This window comes from Mytilus californianus, unplaced genomic scaffold, assembly GCF_021869535.1.
Source record: "Mytilus californianus isolate M0D057914Y unplaced genomic scaffold, xbMytCali1.0.p SCAF_17, whole genome shotgun sequence".
NCBI classification, from domain to species: domain Eukaryota; kingdom Metazoa; phylum Mollusca; class Bivalvia; order Mytilida; family Mytilidae; genus Mytilus; species Mytilus californianus.
The window spans coordinates 12164333-12189926 of NW_026262659.1; the positions used below are offsets into that span (position 1 = coordinate 12164333).

The 25594-nt window shown below is 32.0% G+C and overlaps 3 protein-coding genes across 3 annotated transcripts in view; 2 read left to right on the top strand and 1 right to left on the bottom strand.

Annotated features, from left to right (window-relative positions):
* Positions 1-25594, top strand: part of LOC127726393 (beta-sarcoglycan-like) — a 102095-nt gene that overhangs the window by 57240 nt on the left and 19261 nt on the right. The window lies entirely within an intron of this gene.
* LOC127726389 (uncharacterized) lies at positions 11048-15262 on the top strand. Its single transcript, XM_052233787.1, has 2 exons — positions 11048-11205; positions 13274-15262. The coding sequence occupies exon 2, from the start codon at positions 13275-13277 to the stop codon at positions 14730-14732; it is 1458 nt and encodes a 485-aa protein (XP_052089747.1). The 5' UTR covers positions 11048-11205; position 13274; the 3' UTR covers positions 14733-15262.
* On the bottom strand, positions 16552-20873 carry LOC127726378 (uncharacterized). The gene is made up of 2 exons (XM_052233762.1): positions 20704-20873; positions 16552-18337 (listed from the first exon to the last, which is right to left on the bottom strand). The coding sequence occupies exon 2, from the start codon at positions 18331-18333 to the stop codon at positions 16603-16605; it is 1731 nt and encodes a 576-aa protein (XP_052089722.1). The 5' UTR covers positions 18334-18337; positions 20704-20873; the 3' UTR covers positions 16552-16602.

The window sequence follows — 25594 nt, forward strand, 5'->3', positions numbered from 1 at the left end:
AATAAAACAAATCAATTGAAATATAGGGGAAGTCCACAGGGGTCATCCTCACCCCCTTCTTTTTGAAAACTTGTAAATGGTCAAGATCCCCACCCCGAAACAATACATATTCTTGTATGGGACAATAAAACAAATCAAATGAAATAAAAGGCGAGTCCCCTGGGGTCACCCCCTCCTGTTTGAGAACTTGTAAACGGTCGATATCCCCACCCCTAAACCATATATGTTCTTGTATGGGACAATAAAACAAATCAAATGAAATTTAGGGGAAGTCCCCTGGGGTAAACCCCACACCCTTCTCTTTGAAAACTTGTAAACGGTCAAGATCCCCTCCCCGAAACCATATATATTCTTGTATGGGACAATAAAACAAATAAAATGAAATAAAAGGCGAGTCCCCTGGGGTCACCCCCACCACCCTCCTGTTTAAGAACTTGTAAACGGTCGAGATCCCCACCCCTAAACCATATATATTTTTGTATGGGACAAATAAACAAATCATATGAAATAAAGGGAGAGCATATATATTCCTGTTCGTCATTTCAAGAAGATTTGAATGACATACAGGGTCAATCCATAGGCGTCACTTATGCATATCACAAACCAATTTGTACTGGACTTTGCCCAATGTCAGGCGACCATGGGAATGACGAATTATGGGAGCTTTGTTTGGGAGAATTCGTAAAAGCATCCGGTTAAAATTATTTCTTGTTACTGACAAGTTTAATAGATTTTGAAAAGACATTGTATTAATGATAAATAAAATTTTGGATTTTTTTCTTCTTTTCTTTGGTAAATTGTTTGAAGAATTTTGTGGCAAGTTTGTTAGTTATTTTGTAAAAACTAATTTTCTGAATGCTATATTTTTTTTTGATGGAGTCAACTCCTTTAAAAACTAAGCTTATATTGTCTATTAATAAACATATATTTAGATTTCTGATTTTGGGCCTAGTTTTCAAGTTGGTCCAAATCGGGGTCCAAAATTAAACTGTGTTTGATTTCAACATAAACTGGATATATATATAGGGTTCTTTGAAATGCTTAATCTAAACCTGTATTTCTTTTCATTATTAATAAGATAATACCACATTGAGGTCCAAAGGGTCCTAAATTAAACTTTTGTTTAATTTCATCAAAAATTGAATTCTTTGGTTCTTTGATATGCTGATTCTAACAATGTTTGAGTGTTAAATCATATCTAATTTTAGAGAACTTAGTCATCACTGGTTGTTGTTATTATATTATTAATTATAATTTGAAAAATTGCATCATATCTTATTTTAGAGAACTGTTTATCCAGTTTGAGTTATTTCCCTTTGCACAGAAAATATTATGGATAAAATTAACCTGTGTTTCATTTCAACATAAATTAAATATATATAGGGTTCTTTCAAATGCTGAATCTAAACCTGTATTTAAATATTAGATTTTTGGGCCCAGTTTTCAAGTTGGTCCAAATCAGGGTCCAAAATTAAATTTCGTTTGATTCAACAAAAATTGAATTGATGGGTTTCTTTGAAATGCTGAATCTAACCATGTATTGAGAGATTTTGGATTGTGGGCTCCTTTATCAAATTGGTTCACACTGAGGTCCAAAGGGGCCTAAATTAAACATTTGTCTGATTTCATCAAAAATTGAATTCTTGGGGTTCTTTGATATGCTGATTCTAATATGTACTTAGATTTTGGATATTGGACCATAATAGGTAAATGTCCAATTTCAAATATTTCGGTTCTTTGCCCACATTCATTTTGTGTCACAAACCTATGCTGTGTCAAATATTCAATCACAATCCAAATTCAGAGCTGTTTTAAGCAAAAAATGTAGTGTCCATACTTGCTCAACTGTTCAGGGTTCGACCTCTGCAGGAAAATCCGGTTTGCTGTCACTCTGACAGCCTCTTGCTGGAAAATTACGCTGTCTGTTATTTTAATCCAAAAGTCTTTTACAAAACTACAGTCGTTAAAAAATGTTGATAATTATCTGTGCATTTACATAAAGCACACTCTGGGGTATTTGATATTTTCCATTTGAAAAGATTTTCTTGGTTTGGTAATATATAGGTTAATAATTTCCATTTATAAACTTTAAGTTTGTTTATGTATATTTCATTGTTTGTAAAGGATAAGGATTGTCTAATTTGTAATTGTTTTGCGTCTAATATTCTTTGCCATTTTATTATTCCAATATTAGGAGGTATTTTGTTTTTAGAAAATGACGCTGTCAAAGCGTCAATTTTACTATACCATTGACTAGATTTCATTTTATCGCTTCCGGTCGCTTCCAAGCCGCCTTCCGAACTCGGTTCCGTATTTTACATACCTATGTACTGTACCGAATTTCATTCTTAACCTGTCCATATGTTTATTGTTATTAGATGGTATTTTGAGCCATCCCTTTGGTATATATTTCGTATTTATATGAGCTTCGCTTTAATGTGCAGGACTTTACAATCCGTAAAAAAATCAGAATATAAAGAGTTCCGTATTGTTATGATTTTGGAGTTTTTACATACCAATGATAACAAATCGCTATCGCTAGAAAATAGTTCTTGAAAGAATATTTACCTTTCTTGTCAGCTGAACTTTGAAATCATTCAAAAATAATAATCGGAATCATCTTGAAATCATACGAAAGATAAAAGTCTTTATCAAGATTTAAGAAGTTTTTAAGAATCGAAAAGTAGTAATATGGTTATATCCACGTGGTGCGTATGCATTTGTTTACCAGGTTACTGCTGCAGACATAATATAGGTCAAATATCGCAGGGGTCAGTTCTATTAAAGAATAAAATGGCGTTAATTGCAGAAGTTTTTCTGTCTAAAAGACTTTATTTCTTTCTGGATTTCTTCACTTTAAAAAGAATTATAAGATGCAAAAACTTTATGAAAGGTGTAGGCAGTGCTCAATGAATCATACCAAAAGTATTTAAGGAAAGTTTTACCTTTTCTCTGACAACGTGATCTCGTCCTTTTTTGAAACATTACGATTATTTCATTACTTTTTCAAGTTAAGAACAAAATTATTGAACCTGTATTGTTTTGAGAAAAGCAATCCCGTTGTCCAGGTGTTCATTACAAGTCCATATTTTACGATTACTTTTACTTGCATTTCAAAATCGGATACGGAAATTTCGTGAAAATAACTAAAAAATATTGAGATTTGCCATCCACTTTTCAATCACTATTAATTAAATATTAATTTAAAATCAATGTTAACTGTGGATGACTTGGATAATGAATGTCATTTAATGATTCCTAGAGATACAGCAAAATGTGTAAACAGGAAGATACGAAGGGAGACTATTTCATTGGGCAAAAGTGCAAAGACAAGTATTGTCAAATCTTGTAAAATATTTCTGGTGTGAAAAATTCACATATTCATAAAATAACCAAACACAACTTTTAACGGTGGTTGTAATGTTTCAATTGGTAAACATTTACTTATTGATAATCCACCTTTAATAATAAAAAAAAAAACTTCTTAAGGTTCATGTGGACCTATTGGCTAAAATGGCTTTATTTTCAGCTCAAAATTTACTCTGAGTACAGACAAACCTGTGTATCTGGAAAAGTTTTAAGGCATAGCATGCCCTAGATAAATAAATTTCAAATATATTCTATGTTTTAGAAAATTTAAAAATCAACAGGATTTTACAGTGCACTTTTTTTTATTCCTCCAGAAGGTGCCAAAATAAACTAAGTTGGGAAAGAGTTTTGAGAACTTCCCCACAGGTAATAATTGAAGTATACTGTTTTGATTGAAATGGACAATAGATGGACAATAGACACGTGACAATAATTGGTGATTTAAACTGTGTACCTGAGTGGACCATATCAAGTGAAACTCAACTGTTTGTTAATTTTATCATCGTATGCAGGGACGAAAAAAAGTGCACTGCAAAATCCAGTTAAGTTTTAAATTTTCTTAAACACAATGCATTTGAATTTTATTTATCTAGGGCATACTATGCCTTAAAACTTTTCCAGATGCACAGGTTTGTCTGCACTCAGAGTAAATTTTGAGGTGAAAACGCTGCCATTTTAGCCAAAGGGTCCACATGAATCTTATAAAAAAGATTTCTATCATATTCATCTTAGAATATGATCAAATATGTTAGCCTATTTTAAACACGCCTTTAATAACATTTCAGTACTTATGGAAAGAGTTATTCCATTTCTTCCTTTGATATTAATGGATATACCAATTGTAATTGCAAAATTGTAATTTGATAAATGTAAATAAAAATTAATGAAGAAATTCCAATTTTGTCATTGTAAACCTCCTTAAATATGTGTAAGTAAATTATGAAGCTGTAAAGGATATATAACTAGTTTATAAGTCAAACAACTGAAAGTGAGAAAAAAAAATATACCTACTGTGCTACATTTGGGGACGGGTGGTAATAAAGTCAAATTATTTAAGTTATCTAGACATTTTGATTTTTAAAGTTTAATTAATAATTGAAATGTCACTTATTTGCATTTCTGTTAATGCACATGGCACATTTATAAAAAATCCAGGTCTTTGTCTATTCAATATAATAAAACTTACATGGTAGTTATAAATAAATGTAATATCAAGTCACAAACATGAAACTTAAGGTGAATCAATCTTAAATCGGGCGCTAATACCACAGCGCTATAAAAAAAATCCTGGGGAGAACACTGGATTGTATAGCTTTCAGAGTAATATAATACACCTTGCCTAAGAAAAAGGTCTAGCTAGGTCCTTATAAAAAATGAGGCTATAATGATGTAAAGTGACTTATAACTGCCAACAGCCACATTATTAAGACTCTGGTGGATAGTTATCAGACTGTCATCTTATTGGCAATCATGTTACCACATCTCCTTATTTCAGTACGGGTTAATTATTTGAAATAAATGACTCACAAACATCATATCATTTGAAAAAAAATAATTCTGCAATAATTTATGTTGTCATTTAAAGATTTCAGTTTATATATAATATATATAAATATCAACAATGAAATTTGGTTGTATAAATGGTGTCACTATATTTGTAATTGTCAAACTAGTATAACAATACTATTGTCTAAATCTACAGAATTTGATCATCCTTGAAGTAACAGAAATAACAATATCACTAAGTCACTTTTAACTTATCTCTTAAATAAGGACTATGTTGGGTATAAGAGCTTGCTTACTGCAGGCTCTTCATCATCATTTTGTTAAATAATTCTACAAAGAAGGGGATAGTCTGTTAATGTATCCTTGACTAAGAATAATGAAATTGCAAGAAACTAATTCACATATTACTTTGAATATTGTAGATCGTTCAGGTAGTCTTGAGCTATTTCTTTATACAAAAGAAACAACCAGTATATAGATATAGCCATGTTACACCACTGTCCCAGGTTAGGGGGAGGGTTGGGATCTGGCTAACATGTTTAACCCCGCCACATTCTGTATGTATGTGCCTGTCCCAAGTTAGGAGCCTGTAATTCAGTGGTTGTCGTTTGTTGATGTGTTACATATTTGATTTTTGTTCATTTTTTTGTACATAAATTAGGCCGTTAGTTTTCTCGTTTGAATTGTTTTACATTTGTCATTTGGGTGCTTTTATAGCAGACTATGCTATATGGGTTTTGCTCATTGTTGAAGGCCGTACGGTGACCTTTAGTTGTTAATTTCTGTGTATTTTGGTCTCTTGTGGAGAGTTGTCTCATTGGCAATCATACCACATCTTCTTTTTTATATTCACTTCACACATATATATATATATATCTTGACAAACAAATAAAAAAGCCATAGACATTGAAAACAATTCATTTCTATTCTATTGTCAGTTAGCCTACCTACCATGAACTGAACAGTCTCTTAAGATTCAGTAGGTAAATTATGTGAAAATCAAGACATGTATCAAAAATATCCCAGTATTAGAAACAATGGCGTCATTTTTATACGACCGCAAAAAAAATTTGAGGTCGTATATTGGTATGACGTCGTCGTCGTCGTCGTCGTCGTCCGAATACACAATGGTTTTCGCACTCTAACTTTAGTTTAAGTGAATGGATCTCTATGAAATTTTACCATAAGGTTCAATACCACAATAGAAAGGTGGGGATTGATTTTGGGGGTTATGGTACCAACAGTTAAGGAATTAGGGGCCAAAAAGGGGCCGAAAATAAGCATTTTTGTAACTTCCAGACATAACTTGTGTGTTAGCATATGGATCTCTTTGACATTGTACCACAAGATTCCATATCACAAAGGGTCAATGCTGGGATTGATTTTGGGGTTAATTGCCTCAAAATTTTAGGAATAAGGGGCCAAAAGGGGGCAAAAAACAAGCATTTTTCTAGTTTCATGACAATAACTTGTGTGTAAGTGTAAGGATCTTTCTGAAATTTTACTACAAGGTTCCATTTCACAAAGGGAAAGCTGGAATTGAGTGTTGTGGTAATTGCTCAAAACGTTTAGTAATAAGGGGCCTAAAAAGGGGTTTAAAATAAGCATTTTTTAGTTTCTAGACAATAACTTGTGTTCAAGTGTATGGATCTCTCTAAAATTGTATTACAAGGTACCATACCACAAAGGCAAGGCTGTTATTGAGCTTGGTTTGGGGGGAAAGGGGGGTGGGGGTGATGAATCATAAGGGGGGCGGGGGTCAAAAAAGGGGTAATTTTTTTTTTCCTTTTTTTTTTGTTTAAAATTTACATTTTAAGTTAGTTATTTTTTATCACGAAGAGAAAGTAGGAATTGAGTTTTGGGGTTAATTGCTCAAACATTTATGAATAAGGGGCCAAATATTGGTCAAAAATAAGGATTTTTTTAGTTTGCAACAAAAACTTGTGTTCAAGTGTATGGATCTCTGTGAAATTGTATTGCAATGTACCATACCACAAATTGAAGGTTGTGATTGAGGTGGGGGATGATGAATCAAAAGGGGGTTGAAAAAATGTGTGGGAGGTAGGATTTTTTTTTTCCTTTTTTTTTCTTTAAAATTTTCCATTTAAAGATGGTTGTTTCAGATTTATATATGAAAGAAAATAATAATGATACGGTTATATATCATGAGGAATTGAAATTTAAAATTATTTATATTGGAAATTTAAGTTACATTGGAAAATAATAATTGGCTTTGGTGGGGGGGGGGGGTGGTTATGGCTCAAATGTTTAAGGAATAAGGGGAAAAAAGGTTAAAAAACAAGGGTTTCCATTTTAATAGACAAATAATTGAGTAAAGAACATTATTTAAAAGCAGTGTAAGGTTGGTAATTCAAACTCATTTAAATATCTCATCTACACTGCTTTTAAATTATGTAAATTGGAAATTTGCCAATAACTTTATTGTTAATAAATGCATTGGAAATTTGCCAACAATTTTAGTGTAATAAACTTCATTGGAAATTTGCCAATATAAAATTTTGCTGATGAAGGTTTTTTGTTTACCTTTAGCCTTGACTATGAAGTCATTTTCTATTTTTATAGCCTTATGATGTAGTTGAATTATTTAATACTTTTATGATGTGTTTAAATGGGGTTTTATCATGTTTATGGTTGCAAATGTATTGTTTTAGTATAATAAACTCCATTTAAAATTTGCCAATAAAAACAATTTTTGTTTATTTTTAGCTATGATTATGATGTCATTTTCTATTTTACTTTTATGGTTTCAAAGAAATTTTTATTTTTAGATATTACTGTTAAATGATGCTGATTAAGGTTTTTGCTATGTTTAGCCATGACTATGATGTCATTTTCTATTTTAATACCTTTATGATGTAATTTCCATTTTTAGATATTACTGTTAAATGATGCTGATTAAGGGTTTTTTGCTATGTTTAGCCATGACTATGATGTCATTTTCTATTTTAATATCTGTTATGATGTATTTAAATGGGCTTTTATGGTTACAAAGGAATTTTATTTTTAGATATTACTTTAAATGTTGCTGATTAAGGATTTTTGTTTATTTTTAGCCATGACTATGATGTCACTTTCTATTTTAATACCTTTATGATGTATTTAAATGGGCTCCCATGTATTTAGATTTTTGATTATTTATACATGTTACCAAATTGGTCCACATTGAACAAAAACGGTCCAAATTTCAACTTTATTACATTACATCAAACATTGAATTCTACATATTCTTTGATATATTGAAATTAACAAACAATTTAGTTTATGGATATTCCACCATAATAGGTAAATTAAATTTTTTCCAGTTCTTACACCACATTCATCCTGTGTCAGAAACCTATGCTGTGTCAAATATTTAATGACAATCCAAAGTCATAGCTGTATCAAGCTTGAATTTTGTGTCCATACTTGCCCCAACTGTTCAGGGTTCGACCTCTGCGGTCGTATCAAGCTGCGCCCCAGCGAAGCATTTTATTCCTCAGAGCTTTCAGCTCTTTGATTATTCATTTTTGTATGGTTTTTTTAATTGAATTTTGTTCTTATTCTTTTAATTTCTTCTTGGTAAGAATCTTGAGTAGAAATGACAAAAAGTCACAGATAAGTTATTGACTAGCATTTGAAAACAAAACAGAGAATCCTTTAAATAATTATTTTTTAAGTAAAAAAGTTATTGTACATGTTGTAGATGATGTACATTGTATTCAATTGTTCATTTGCATTATTAAATGAATAATTATAAATCATAACTTATAATCATGCAAATGATATGTTTATAGGAACCATGAAGCCAGTAATTTATCAAGCCTGTTTTCTTAACAAAATAAAATGATCAATATCAATCCTTTTACAATCAATTTTGAAAACAAAGTTGTACAATCTATTATTATTCAGGAAAACTACGAATATGGTTTAGGAAAAAACTATTTTTTGTCTATCTTTATTTTTTCAAATCTTAAAACAGGAGTTTTGCATGAAGAATCACTAAAGAGACTTTAATTTTCCAAATGCCCACCTAGTTATCATCAAAATTTGATAAATGGTCATTAAAAATGCTAATGAAAAATTTTCTTATCTATGAATAAAGTGAATCTTATGAAAAGAAATTATTTAACGTTTTTTGAAACAATGATTATCGTAAACATGTCAAATATGTTATCTTCTATTTGGTTAAAATAGTGGATAATATAAAATTCCTAGAAAGGATAGAATATGTAAACTGTGCAACTTGCTGGACGATGAAGAACACTTTCTCCTTGATTGTAAATTTGATAAATGCTCATTAAAAATGCTAATGAAAATTTTTCTTATCTATGAATAAAGTGAACTTTATGAAAAGATATTATTTAAAGAAAACAATTGTCTTGTTTTTTGAAACAATTGTAAACCTGTCAATTATGTTATCTTCAATTTTGTTAACAGCCAAAATTTGTCTCCAGAAAAAATAATGTACACTTCTTTAGATTGTGACATTTTTATGATAGATAGATAGATAGTTTATTTCTCATAAAACCATCCAAGTTCAAAGGTTACAGAGAAGTTAAAAACATGCATACAAAATATAAATAAATACATAAATAAAAATAGTTAAATAAATAAATAAAAATATAAGAATACAAAACAAGTAAATAAACCTTGTAAAAGAAATAGTTTTAGTGTTTAAATATGTTGAAATTATGGTTGAGAAGGAGTAATTTTTTTGTTGATACATCTTATGAAATTGCAAAGCTGTTTGAGTGTCTTTTGTTTTTTTGAGTTAAACAGTGTCTTGAATTTTAAAACATTATGTCTGCTTATCAGTTCGTTTGGTATCAATCTGTTCCTTTCATCTTCTAATGCCGGGCTAACAAAAATATAGTGATATTCGTCTCCGATATCTCTATTCTGGCATATAGAACACTTTCTTTCACTTCTGTCAAAATGATACCATCTCCCCTTTTCTATTGGGAGTGAATGATTTGAAGTTTCGGAATTTGCAGAGTGTATATATATCTCGGTCATTGCTAATATTGAATAATTTTCTAATTCCAAATTTTCCTTGAAAAGCCTATATGTGATGCATGTTTAGGAGTGGATAGCCGAATTCCAAATTTATTTAAACTGGTCTATCAATCGAAGTTTGTGACTTTTCGGTAACCATTTTGTTAGGTCTGTATTTTGCACATGAAATAGAATTGAGAATCCAGCATTGTCCAATATGGTTTTGATGTACTTTATCCATACAATATCATCGTTGCATGTATGATACCGAAAATATGCAAATTTATATAAAATGGATGATAACTTATTTTCATCTACCAGCAATAGCACCAATATGATATCATTCTACAATTAATGCTTATTTCTAATGGACATCGTCCGGTTTCCCCGTACACAATCATGCTTGTGGTAGATCTTTTAATATGTAATAAAAGGTGAACTTGCTCGATAATGTTATTGTTTCCAAATCCCTAAACTTCACATCCGTAAAGAAGAATTGGTTTCACCAGTTTATCAAATAAATCTATCTGACATTCTGTAGATAAATTACATTGTCTACCCTCTTTATATTTAAGTACACTGTACATAGCTTTCGTTGCTTTTTCTGATTGCTTTTTCTTTGCTTTTTTTTAAAGATCCAAATCTGGTTAGCAACAGTCCAAGGTAGTTGAATTCGTTCACAATTTCAAGTTCGTTTTCCTTATATTATTAGTTTTAGATGCATTCACTTTTAGTTTCCATGTATCACAATATTCACTGAAGCAATTCAGTTGCATTTGAAAATCCGCCCATGTTTCTGACATTAGAACAGTATTATCGGCGTATAATCATGATAATAGGATGAAAAGCTTCAAGTAAATATCAAGATCATTTTCAAGGCAATTTGATATCGATGACAAACCTTTCACATTCATTGATAATAAATAATCTGTAAGGTCATTTATATATAAAGAGAACAATAGAGGGGAAATTTACTCAAGTGTTACACGGGAAAAAATCTGACTTTTGATTATTATAACTCGTGATTTAATGTTGTTGTACATACTATGTATAACTTTGTGCATTTTTCCATTGATATTAATCAACTCCATCTTAAACCATAGTCCGTTTCTCCATACTGTGTTACACCCTTCCCTAGATTTTCCATCAAACATGATGAAATGGTCGAATTCCGCAATAGCTATTCCGGTTGTTTTTCCGTATACGTTCCCGATATTATTTTTATCATCTACTTCCGGGACGTCTCTCATCATCAACATATCATAGCAGCCACAATCAACAAGACGCAATTCACAAAATTAACTTACTATTTCCGATCATCGATAATATATAAAGGTAAACAGTTTTGCTTTGGTATAGTACAACATATATAGATGTGTTTTAATACAGAATCAAACTTTTTTTCATCTAGAAAGATGGATTCTGACCCAATCTCCTATAGTTTTGTACATTTTTTGCGTAAATCTTGTACGTTAAAATCGTACACGGCAGGACCAGTATATCGCATTTGTATTTATGTGTACCCTTGGGCTAAAACAGGTTGAGAACAACCCTCTCAATGAGGAATGTCCCTCAAACAAGGGTTTATTTTCATGTTGTGGATAATTAGAAAACCAGAAAAACTTATCTTTTTTAACTAAAAAGGGGGGAAATTATTTATTTTTGAAACAACATTTATAAAAGTGGGGTCCACTTTCTTTTAATTATAAAGAGGAGATACAAGTGAATATTACAAAATTCTTGGACATGTTTTGACCATGTAATATAAGATACTGATAGATATAAAGTTCTTTAGGCAAAGTTTCATCAAATAATATAAATATGTGCCCTTTTCTACCAAGAATTGTTTTTACAAAAAAAAAAATAAAAAATATATCACTAGAAATGAAACTTTTCTCTAAGAACTATACATCTATCTTGTATTATATGCCATAATATGGTAAAACATGTCCAAGAATTTTGTAATATTCACCTGTACCCCTTATAAAAGGGATAGACTTTACATTGAGGGGTTGTTCCCAACCTGTAAAATGGCTGTGTTTTCATCTCAAAATTTACTCTGAATACATACAAACCTTTGCATCTGGAAAAGTTGTAAGGCATAGCAGAGAGTGTTTTAATATTAGCTATTATTAGTCTTAGAGTGCTAAATTTTAAGATAAAGAATATATAGAAAAACAAATTAAAAAAAAGAATAGAGAATAATGGGATATATATTAAAATATAATGATTAGAGAATAATGTGCAAACAGTACAAAGAATGAAGATTAATGAAAAAAGAAAAATGACCTACAAAATAAGAGAATAGAGAACAATGGACCCCCTACAGGCCCTCATATCATGCTCTCAGTTTTTAATTTTCTAAAACATAAAATTAATTTGCATTTTGTTTATCTTGGACATGCTATACTATGAAACTCAGAGTAAATTTTGAGGTGAAAACACAGAAACACAACCTTAGCCTAAAGGTGACTGCAGGGTCAATATGAACCTTAGTCAACTATGAAGAGTGTGAAATACTACATGTCAGCTATAAATCTTCAAAGTTAAATCCTAACTGCATCTTTGTCATATCAAAAATAAGGAGATGTGGTACTATTGCCAATGAGACAATCATATACCCGAGTTCAAATGAAGTGGATGTAAGCAATTATGGGCAATCGTACATCCTGCAACAATGAGACATACTCATACTGTATAGATATATATTACAGATTACGAATGTGTTGATATCCATAGATGTTAGCATTTATTCAGAAAACTACCAGGGTATATATACAACTTTTTCACCCCATTTAGAACCTCAACAAATTCATCATAACAAATGTTACTACTAGTATGTGACGAAGTCTTAAGCTGTACAGTTTGTCATAGGCTCACACAGGGAAAAAAAATACTTATATCAGTCAATAATACGCTTCTTATTTAAAATCACTTGGTTTGAATATCAAATACTATTAAAATTGATGTCTCAAATTGTTATAACATATTATTTCGCACGCAATAAAATTATTTTCACAGCAAATTACTATATTCCTCACATATGCGGAAAATATATATACTGTATACAGTTATCTCTTAATTCTAATGAAAGATCTGTGAAAGAAGTGAAGGGGGCTCCAGTCATGCTTCAGTGATTCCCTATATAATCAACCAATTTTTTTCCACGAAAGGGGGTCCCTGGGCCCCCCTGGAAACGCCTATGGTTATTATCTTTTATTAATTTTCTTATATATATAACCTGTGGAGGGAAAATATAATACAAGCACAAACGAAATAAATATATACTCATCCAGTCACATTACTCACATTATTTAAAATCTCGCAATAAATTATAATTGCTAAATTTACAGTACATATTGAAAACCTTGCATTCAATATATATAAAGTTCTCTTTTTTTAGGATGGGTAAAAGATACTGTTGCGTTCCGGGATGTAGCAACACCTCTGACAGTGTAGATTTAAATGGCAACAAAATTATTTTGCATCGTTTCCCAATGTCAGAAAAGAAAGCACACATCAAAAGACTATGGATTCAAAGATTGAACAATGTAAGAGCAAATTTGGTGGTGAAAGACCATACTAGAGTGTGCAGTGCTCATTTTGAAGGGACATTCACAGATGAATCCATACCAACCATATTCCCTAGCAAGCCAAAAAAACAGGAAACTCCCCGCCGACCATTGATTAGGAAATTAGGCAATAATAATGAGTTGAATGATGCTGAAGAAAATGAAAACCCAGTTGGACTTGAACCATACAGCAAATTCAGATCAGTGTCAACACAAACTGATGGTGTAGTTTTAAACCATGCTGAGACTAACACAGAAAACATATCTACTGAGACAGTAGAGGTTCAAACAGAGAGTTCCTTCTCTTCTGTTTCAGTAGAGCATGTAGAGGTGCAGGCAGACCTACCGAGAATATCTATTGAAAACATTCAAAATGATGATGCAAAAGTTCGGTTTTATACTGGGTTTGTCGGCTTTAAAGTCTTTTGGATGTTTTTTAGCACACTTGTCAAGCATGGTGCTGATAATTTAAATTATTGGGAAGGAGAGGCACGATCAATGGGACAAAAAACTTACCATGAACCAGGTGTTTGCAAACCAGGAAAGAAAAGATTTTTAAGGCCAATCGATGAATTTTTAATGACTTGCATGAGATTAAGATTAGCACTTAGACATGAACATCTTGCAGACATTTTCCGTGTGTCCGAATCTACTGTATCTAGAATAATGAACACCTGGATAAATTTTTTATATGATCATTGCTTGACACTGATTGCTTGGCCAACACGTGAACAAATTATGTGCAATTTGCCAAAACTTTTTACAGGACATCCTGATACGAGAATTGTTGTTGACTGCACAGAATTTTATATTGACAAACCAACTTCATTGAAAGCACAGTGGTTAACTTGGTCTGAGTATAAACATTCAAACACTTTAAAAGTATTGATTGGTGTTGCACCAAATGGAATGGTGACATTTGTGTCTAGACTATGGGGTGGAAATGTGTCAGATCGACATATTTCTCAACATGACGGATTTTTACCGAAGTTATCACCTGGAGATGTTGTCATGGCAGACAAAGGTTTCACAATAGAGGATTTGTTACCAGCTGATATTGGTTTAAATGTGCCACCTAGAGTATCAACAAAGTGTCAAATGTCCTCCAAAGACTTTTTTAAAACTACAAATATTGCATCCGCAAGGATAGTTGTTGAAATGAAAATGGAACAAATTAAGAACTTTAACATTTTGAATTCTGGCATTCCATTAACTGAAGCCCATTTATCAGAACAAATTGTACTAATATGCACTGCTTTGACCAATTTGTTACCTCCACTTCTGAAGTGAAAATATTGAAAGGGATATAGTAAAGCCCATTTGTTGATACATTGTAATTTTCTGTATAGCTCATGAGAATTTTTTTTTCTTTCAATTTAATGCATGCATGTGATAATGTATAGAATTATCAACAATCCAAATTATCATGCTTAAAGATTTTCACTGTTTTGATAAGAGAAAATTATTTAGTCTTTAATTGTATTCTGTTTCTTAAAAATGATTGACATGATTGACAACATGAAAGTTTTACAAGGTGGTGTTTTTTTTTTTGTACAGAAAATGAGCTTTACTATTAAATTGCTGTTTTCATTTATATTTGAGATGAAACTTTGTTATATCCATGTATATCATGTAAAATGATGTATATTTGCTATTTATTCATGTTAAAAGTTCAACATATCAAGTTTTGCTTCGTTTTTTTACTGGTTTTGCTTCATTATTGAAGGCTGTACAATGACCTAGCCTATAGTTATAAACTTCTAAGTCATTTGAAGTCTGGTGAAGATATAAATATACACCATTTAATTATTCCATAAACCAAATATAGTTCACATATTCTTTATTGTCAGTATATGAAAATGAGGTCACAAGTCAGATGACACCTGCCAATTGGATATGCATATATACCATACACCAAATATAGTTGACCTATTGCTTTCAATATCTGAGATATAGACTTAATATAAAAAAGAAGATGTGGTATAATTGCCAATGAGACAACTCTCCAACCATTGTTTATAACCTTCAAAACTTAACCTTGTTCATCACTGATCCATGAAATGTAGTTGAGGGCAAATGAAAACTGTCTGAAAGACATGTCATGAGGCTTGCAAGGTAAAAATGTATAAACTTACAAAATTCAGTGAACTTATTACTCAAAATAAGAGAATGTCAAATTAAAAAATTCTTAGCTTTTTTCCAAACAATCACCTAACCATGAAAATGAGGTCAACATGCATATACATGTATGGTCAAGGACGTTTGACATATGACAGATGTAAATTTTGTAACATAAGGTATCTTATACAAAGTATTTTAAATCATCTACCTTCTGTAATATTGTTTCATGGCGTCACTATCACTACATGTATGTTTTGCTTTCTGGGACAGAAGTAAAAGACAATAAAACTGTTTTCTTTTACACATACATGTACGAACTATACACGTTGGTTATATTTCAACACAGATAATTCTATATATATTTTACTTATACATGTACATACCAGTAGAAGTCATCATAAACATTCTAGATCTTTATGTATAAAATAGTAATATTAATTTTGAAAAGTACTCTCAGATCTGTACCTAGTGTCTTTTTGTTGTTGGAATGTACAAGTACCTGGCCACGTCCACTTGTATTTTTTTCCATCTGATGAGTTAAGCCTTTTTCAACTGATTTTTATAGTTCGTTCTTATGTTGTACTGTTATACCACTGTCCCAGGTTAGGGGGAGGGTTGGGATCCCGCTAACATGTTTAACCCCGCCACATTATGTATGTATGTGCCTGTCCCAAGTCAGGAGCATGTAATTCAGTGGTTGTCGTTTGTTTATGTGTTACATATTTGTTTTTCGTTAATTTTTTGTACTTAAAAAAGGCCGTTAGTTTTCTCGTTTGAATTGTTTTTACATTGTCATTTCAGGGCCTTTTATAGCTGACTATGCGGTATGGGCTTTGCTCATTGTCGAAGGCCGTACGGTGACCTATAGTTATTAATTTCTGTGTCATTTTGGTCTCTTGTGGAGAGTTGTCTCATTGGCAATCATACCACATCTTCTTTTTTTATATGATGAAGAAAAAAGAATGTCATAAATAACATGAATAAGTCATGAAGGATCAATCAAACATTTAAAGTAAAAATCTGACTTGGGTTTAATATTCTAATAAAGAGACTTTCCTCTCCTTACTCTTCTTGTAAAAAGTTCTGGAACAATTCCACTTACATAGAAGTTCTTTAACTTGGGTAACATTTCATCCCAAAGAGTTTGTGAAAAGTTTATTCTTTGAACATTTATCCCTTTCTTTGTCCAAACAACAAAATCTGCCCAATCTAGTTCATACAGTGCTAGCTGACCTTGTACTTGATACATATAATTGTGATTTTCATCAAGATAAAGCTTAGAGTCTCTCTCTGTACAAAAGAATTTTTTGTCCTTGCCACATTCAATGGGAAGCATATTTCTCCAAGGTTTGTCATTAACATCAGAGCCATAAGGACACTTCACTTCAACAATGCCAGTTCCACACTTAGAACATACCACTAGACCATCAATACTTGCACCAAGATAGGGATAGGTGGGATTTACTAACAGTCCACATGATTCGATACGGACATCATCACAAGTTTTCAAGTGTGACCTTGTATAATCCCCAATTGCAACAGCTTCATTTTTGCGCCCATATTGAAGACTTTTCACTGCATCTGGTATCGTAATGTACCCACACAATTTTTTCACCAAGTTATCAGGCTCAAGTTTTTTACGCTTGACAACTTCCCCCATTACTGAAGCTGTAATTAATACACTTCTGGCCTTCTTCCAATTTACATTAAAATGCTGACCCCTTGTAGCTTTCTCTAAATTCTCACTAATGTTGGAAGTGACCATCAAGCTGTTAACAAACGCTTCAAATACGTTTAAACATTCTGCTGATTTGATAATAACATTATCCATATAAGTAAAATTGGTTTGAAATAGATCTAAAAATGTATCAATGTTTGCATGTTCCGGCCGCAAAGTCTGATAAAGTACACACTCGGGGTACACATCCTTTAGTCCATCTAATATATCATGCAAGAATAAATTGCCTTCTTCTTTACAAGGTCCAGCTTGATATACTCCAGGGTATGGTTTTATTTTTTCAGCTTTTTGTTCTTTTTCAGTTTTAACAAATTTAATGTCACACACTCGTTTTGGACTTGGTTTTCTTTGTAGTGGCCTAGGTCTATCCCATCCACATGCATTAGATGTACATGCATCTTTTGTCTTAACAAGTGTGTACAGAAGTGCACCTACGTGTGCACATAACCCTGCTCCCCCTGCTTTACAGTTACAAAAAGCACTAACAATTAGGCCAGTGACTTTGATGGTACTTATATGCAGTGAATAGTACTTTGCAGTATTTCCAGTGTCTCCGACTTGTACAATTTGTCTCATAGAAGGCATACATTTACTCCTAAAATAATTATGTTCTGATCCTTGATTAATAGGATTATATTCAATGTCTCTTATGAATCCTTCGTTGCACAATCTTTTTGCCTTTTTCATTTGCCTTTCAAAATTGGTACTCTCCCCAGTTGTGGGATTTTTGTGGTACATGAAATAGCTGTCAACATCTTTAATGGATATTTCTGGAATATCAGTAAAGTCTAGTGGTTTCCATGGATTTGAAACTAAATCAATTGGAATAACTGGAAAACTTTCTTCTTCTGAAAAGTCTGAGTCCTCATTTGACATTGCCCTATATACACGTTTGACTAATGTATCCTTTAGACCTGATTTCTTTAACTTTCGCTTTTCCAACCAATCCTTTAATTCCGGAACTTTCCATTTTGACAGTTCTGCCAATGACAGCTGTTCTTCTTGACATTCTGACTCTGTATCTGATGACATAACTCTGGAAAAAAAAAATATTATTAAACTCTTATCGCTCACTAGAAATTTTCAAATTTTTCAAAGCATAATATTTTTCTGCAATTTTGTGTCGTCTCAAATAATTTAAAATATCAAGATTTTACACAGTATAATTAAAATAACTAGATATCATTGAGATGGGAGCCATCTCTGTGGGCCCCGCTGTGAATAATGTGTGGTAAAAAATTTGTATCTCTATCATTGGACATGGGGTTGTCAACTGAAACCGAAGTTTATGACCTTGAACTTTGACCTAGGAAGCTGTACATAAATTATGACACACCCTCTGGTGTTGGTTAATATACATGTCAAGTATAAACTTTGAAATCATAACGGTTCTCTAGATATAGAGTGGACATAATTTGTTACGGACTGACAGACGGACAGACTGATCACTATAGGGCGTCCGCCATTCGGCGGGGCCCTAATTATCATAACAGCCTTCACGGTAAACTTTTGAGACCACAAGCCTGAAGCTCAATTTTTTGAAAAGTTTATAAAGATTCCATTGGCCTGTTCAAATGAGTTTTACAGGCCTGTAGTTACATTTTTGTAAGTGGGAAGACGGGAGTGATGTATAAATAAGCGGCCACCTCCTGTCTGAATTGTATGATGTTTTTTCTGCTTTAAATCAACCCTATGAGTTGAGCCCTTTTTCAATTGCAGCTTGTTCTTGTCAGGAGCTTGTAGTTCAGTAGTTGTCATTGGTTGATAATTGTCACATTTCATATGGTAATTTGTTTTGACAAAATTTGTTAAAAATTAGGTTGTTAATTTTTCTCAATTGAATTGTTTCATAACTGTACTGTCATGGCTTTTTATAAGTGACTAGAGAGTATGGGTTTTGTCAATATATGTTGAAGGCTGTACGGTTGCCTATAATTGCTTAAATCCACTTCATTTGAACTTTGGTGGATTGTTGCCTCATTGGCATTGATCGTGTTGATTACACATCTCTTTATTTTTATATGTGTAGATATCAATAAAATAACCATTAACTGACTCGAAATGTAAATTTTATTTGTACAAGGCTTACAAACAGGTAGAAAACAAGACTTTGCCAAACATTTATATCCTGTTATGAGCCGAATATGCATGCGAGAAAATTTGAATTCACGAAATTTTCACTTTTTTTAAAGACTTTGTACATGTTGAATATTAACATGTTTATCAGGGGATTAATCATGTTACATGCACATGAGTTAATCCATAATACTATAAAGGTTTAGGAGGATCTGGATCCTCATAAATGGGTATTATACATGTTATACCCAACAAATTGTCATTGATAAAAATATAAGCTTTGGATTTAAAGATATTTTCTGTTGTGGTGCACGCATTCTGGTAAGGGACTTCATTTTGCATAAAGACAACATAACTGAACATGCTGAATATGATCATCAGGAACAAAGTTAACAGCTGGCCATAGAACATAGTTATTTTCGTAGTGCGTTTCTTTTAAACAATAAATGCAAATTAAAAAATATACATGTATATCCAAATAAAAGAAAAATTCATCAGCTCTTCACTAATTGTATGGAAAATTTTAGGTTAAGGGGCCTGGGGTCTTGAATTCTTTTGAATGCTTCAGATATACTAGTTGTTAACCTTTTTTGTCTAGACCAAATTGAAAACACTGCAATAATCATAACTTTACTTTAAAATTTATGACCCAAATTTGTTTAGCAATGTAATTTCACCCCTAGTATGGTATTTAACCGTATTATATACATGTACATGTAGCTACATATTTGAGGCATACAAAATGAAGAAATAAAAAAATGCAACTAATACACTGTCCACGATAGGGACTATTAGTGGACCAGGAAAATTAAAGAACGATAACAGTGTTCTTGGACCAGCCTTCAAAAAGTAGGATTTGTATTTAAAAGTTCTCATTTGAACTATGGTCTTAAACTTCAACATGTTCAAGGTAAAAACTTTGCCATGTAAATGAATATTTGCATTATGACAGGTATTATGAAGATATACAATTCTTTTTTAACACTAAATAGTCGGTAATCTGATAGTAATGATACATGTACCCAATTTTGGATATAATATATCCTATAAATTTATAGTATTTATCATTTTATGAGGATTCTCCTTAACCATTTTAAAGCTTTCTTATGTTTTTCGAATAAAATCTTATGATTATGAGGCACAGATGTTCAAAATGTGGATTTCAAACAAACAAACACGGATATATGTGTAAGAATTTGTCTTTAAATCGTGTTGGTTGAAGAAAAACAACATCTTGTTTTCACATGTATTGATTCCAATTTCGTGCTTTTTACGCTTTACTATCACATTTATGACAAGAAGCATACTCATAAATCTTAACCTTACCATTAATTAACGTAACTAGTTGAATAGAATTAATACATGGTCGCTCTCCTTTCTGTTATACTATGATGAATGGCTTGTTATGAATTTTCCTGCGTAAAATGGTTGAACGTCCCGGAAGTGAAAATCTGTAAATTCTAATGGTCGGAACGTAAACGGAAAAAAACCCGGAACGGCTATTGCGGAACTCAACCATTTTGTGATGGAAAAAATGCCATCACATTCCATCATGTTGATGGAGTATTGGAACAACTTTCCATCAACTTTCCATCAATGCTGGAAAATGGTTGATGGAAAAGGTTTGATGGAATTTGTGTTCATGATGATGGAAAATTGATGGCATAATTTCCATCTGATGGATAATTGATGGTATTTTTGCCATCTGATGGATAATTGATGGTATTTTTGCCATCTGATGGAAAACTGATGGTCAGTTTGCTATCAGTTGCCTTTTCAATAGTCGTCTGGCGCGAAAAGGACGATAATTCAATTTTAGAATTTAATATTTTCGGAGACGGTCAATTTCCGGAATTGCATGCTTTATCATCACGGTTTTTTCTTTGGCCGTCGATGACGACACTATTGCTGCATTCTTTGACAATTAGGTATATTTAACAAGACAGTATTATCAATGTTTTATCGTGGTATCAATATATGTTAGCAATGTCAGATACCTGAATTAATTGTTATTTTGGCAAGGACAATTCATCACTTCCCCTGAAAACATGATTTTGTACAAGTTCACTTATCGGCATCTCCGGGCGGCAAAGCAGATCAATTTCCTTATGATTTTTACTACGGTATTCTGATTTCTATTAATTGCTACATATTACCGCTTTTTTTTAAATCAATTTTTGTTTATATTATCAACAAATAAGAGTAACATACTAGGTAGAGTTGTCGTTCGTAGTGTATAGTTTGTTCCAAACCAGTGTTTATTTCTGGTACAGGTTGGCAGTTGTTTATTAACAATAAAGTTGTTGCAACTAAAACACATGTTATCTTCAGTGTGTGTGTTTTTTTTTCTAATTAGTAATTGTTTATAAAAACAAATTGTTTCTAAATACATTTGGCAGATAGGATTATCATGTAATTTTTATTTCCCTTGTTTAAAAATAGAAATTGCATGTTTCTATATTTAACGATTTACATGACACTTATATTCAGTACATATTTGTTAAATTGAATAGATATTGCTATTTTGAATTCATTTGTTAAAGATATTTATTTAGGTTCTAAAGTTTAGTATTTGCATCCTTGCTAATCATTTATAACCTTCATTGAAAGACTTAATCATTTTATATAAGTTGTTTGGAATTATAATATCGAATTAAATTCTTTATAAACATTAAAAGGCGCTATGCAGGGCTAACTAGGCGAATGCTATATAGCCAGTCAAGGTGGTTTTAAACTTCCATCATCATCGATGTATGGTCTGTGGACTGACATTCAGTCCAACTATGGGAAGCTGTGCTCTTCCAAAATCTCCCTATGAGGTTAGTGCATCTGCCATATGCGTTCTTAAAACGGATGATTATTGCAGTCATTCAATGCTCAATTTCTCTACTTTTGGTCTACATGATACAAATTGAATAAATTATATATTGGTTTTTTTTAGTTTTTTTTTTTCTTTTATTTAGATAGCGCTATTACATAAGGCATCAATCGTCTTCTTATTTATCAGTTTACAAACTAGAACAAGCTGTGGTCAGCATCCCCTGCAGAATTGCTCCTTCTACATACATGACCCCCAACCCCTTTTCTTTTTTGGCTATCAGTAAGGGGGTAGACAGGGAGTATTGACTCCCAGTTCCCTCCCCAAACTCCCACTTCACTCCGTATTCTGTTCCTCTGCACTCCTATTTTTTCGTCAACATGAATTATCCCTGTTTTAACATCCTTTCCTCACGGTTAACACCACCCTGACTCCAGCTTTCATCTATCCAATTCCTATTTCCAGCCCTCTCATTCCATAGTTCCCATAATTCTGTCCACCCCCTTATCAATGTCACAATGACTCGCACCCATTAACAACCCATCATTTGGCCACAAAATATATTATACTACCTGATTTGTTTCCTATATGCAAAAATTACGAGTCAGGACTTTTGCTTTAATAATGGCCATTTTGTTTAACACGTCTCGTTTTTAACCCCCATGCGTATTCTTTACTGTCAACTATATATATGGCCTCAACGCATACAAGAAAAATACAAAATATCTCTTTACAAAGGTGTTGTCAAAATAATAAAAATGTACTCTTTCAATAAATATTCTTGCAATAAATTCATAGTCACTTTTAAAATTTTCTATAGAATAAATTGAACAAGAATCAGACTTCCATACACTCAATTGAATTTTGAATGTTTCGATGTCTTAAATTGTCATTCTTGTCTATTTATTTGATGGCGCCCTTATTACCCTATAATGAATCTTTTTTTTTAATCCACAAAGATTACATAGCAAATAAATATTGAGGGTTTTTATTAGATATAAAAAAGAAGATGTGGTATGATTGCCAATGAGACAACTCTCCACAAGAGACCAAATGACACAGAAATTAACAACTATAGGTCACCGTACGGCCTTCAACAATGAGCAAAGCCCATACCGCACAGTCAGCTATAAAAGGCCCCGAAATGACAATGTAAAACAATTCAAACGAGAAAACTAACGGCCTAATTTATGTACATAAAATGAACGAAAAACAAATATGTAACACATAAACAAACGACAACCACTAAATTACAGGCTCCTGACTTGGGACAGACACATACATACAGAATGTGGCGGGGTTAAACATGTTAGCGGGATCCCAACCCTCCCCCTAACGTTGGTCAGTGGTGTAACAGTACAACATAAGAACGAACTATAAAAATCAGTTGAAAGAGGCTTAACTCATCAGATGGATAAAAATACAAATACTAGTACTACAATTACAAGTAGACGTGTCCGGGTACTTGTACATCCAAACAACAAAAAGACACTAAGTACAGATCTGAGAGTACTCGCAGTTACTGACAGCTAGTTCAAAGCCACTAACAACTAATAAAAAAAAAAATCATTTTCGGTTCCAAAGTGAGGAACTAATTATAAAACATGAGTAAGCAAACTAAATACCTAGAAGTTGTTTTAAAAAATAGACTATAGTTGAAGAGATAACTCCTCATGTAACAAGATTTATCTCTCCTGTGATTAAAACACATTGAGATTGAGATTGAATTGTCTCCCTTTGATAACAGATTATTTTTTTGTGATCTTTTATTGATTAACAATAGTTAAATAAAAGAAAAAAAGATAATACTTTCAATTTCGAGGTCTCACAAAAGCTTTTTTACCTGTCTTTCTAATTTTACATTAAAAACCCAAATTTAGATGAAAAGGCTACTATCAGATGGAAAACTGATGGAACATTTTCCATGTAATGGAAAACCAATGGAATATTTCCATTACATGTAAAATGCATGGAAACTTGATGGAGAATTGACCATCAGATGGAATTTGATGGATGAGTAAGGAGAATGTCTTTAGAAAATCTTTCCATTTATGGCATTTTCTGTGATTTAATAAAACAATATTTGTTCTCTGTCGTCTATAGGTAGTCCTGTTACATGTGTGTATCTTTTCGTTCAGTGTCCCATTGAACTCGCTGTCCTTAATGTTGAATTTGTTGATGGCAAATTCTGCAAAATAAAAGTAAAAGAATCTAGCATATAAAAGAATAAGTTAACATTGTACAGATATAAAGTTAGTTAGTTACATTTGTTGTCAATTCTGAAATTATCAAATGAAAATAACACTTTTTGAAAAGATTTGTATTAATGTGTCACTTGCAGGGTCAATTTCTAAGAGTGTCAAATCCTTCTAGAAATTTAATATTCAGAGGTGGATTTAGGAAAGGGGGCTCCCCCTTTCTGAGCTTTAGAGCTACATAACTTATTGCATAGAAGTTTTATAAGTCTTACTCCTAATGTTGACTTAATTGCCACCACCACCACCCTGGTTCAGCAGCTGATATATAACTGTACAATACATTAAACCTCATGTCAGTACTAAATTATCATCATTATAATAAGTGACTGTCCCTAGAAATAAAGAGGTTGTCCTTTCTTTTTTGTTTAATATTTGTTTTTCATAATCATTGTACTATAACATAATGGGTCTTGCCCATGTTTTATATCATACTTTTGGTGGGTAGTGTATATACTATACATGTATATATAAAGATATATTGTTTTACCATTTGTGGATATATAAATGTCATATTTTCAGTCACACCACAGATCTCTAATTTTATAGCAAAATTACTTTTTCAGAAGTACTATTTTATAAAACAATGTTTTAAAATGATACAAAATATGACTCATGTCCTACACAATTTTATGATATGTATATGCATATTTTTTGTGTCATTTGGTCTCTTGTGGAGAGTTGTCTCATTGGCAAGCATACCACATCTTCTTTATTAATACTTTTTATAAATCTATGACATTCTTTTTTTGTTGACTCTTAAAAGTTAATAAAACACTTTAAATGTCACTACTTTGAACTAAAAGAGCATGCACATATATTCAAAATTGTGGAAATTCTAATATATTGTACTTACCAAAAGATATAATCCAAAATATGTGTACACACTAATCTTCCTAAATCCAAGAGACATATGTCATCAGAAGAAGGCATGTTTACAAAATGTTCAAACGAGCCAAAGACCAAAGAATTGACAAGGACAGTTAAGCGCCTTTTATGGAGTCAAATACTACATTCATACAAAAGCTTTTGTGTATTTCAATTGAAATAATAGCAAGCTTACTTTAAAGATTATAATAAGGGCAAAATTCTCGTCAGTACTTGCCAAATTTAACAAATTTAAAGTTGTTTATAAAAATTATAT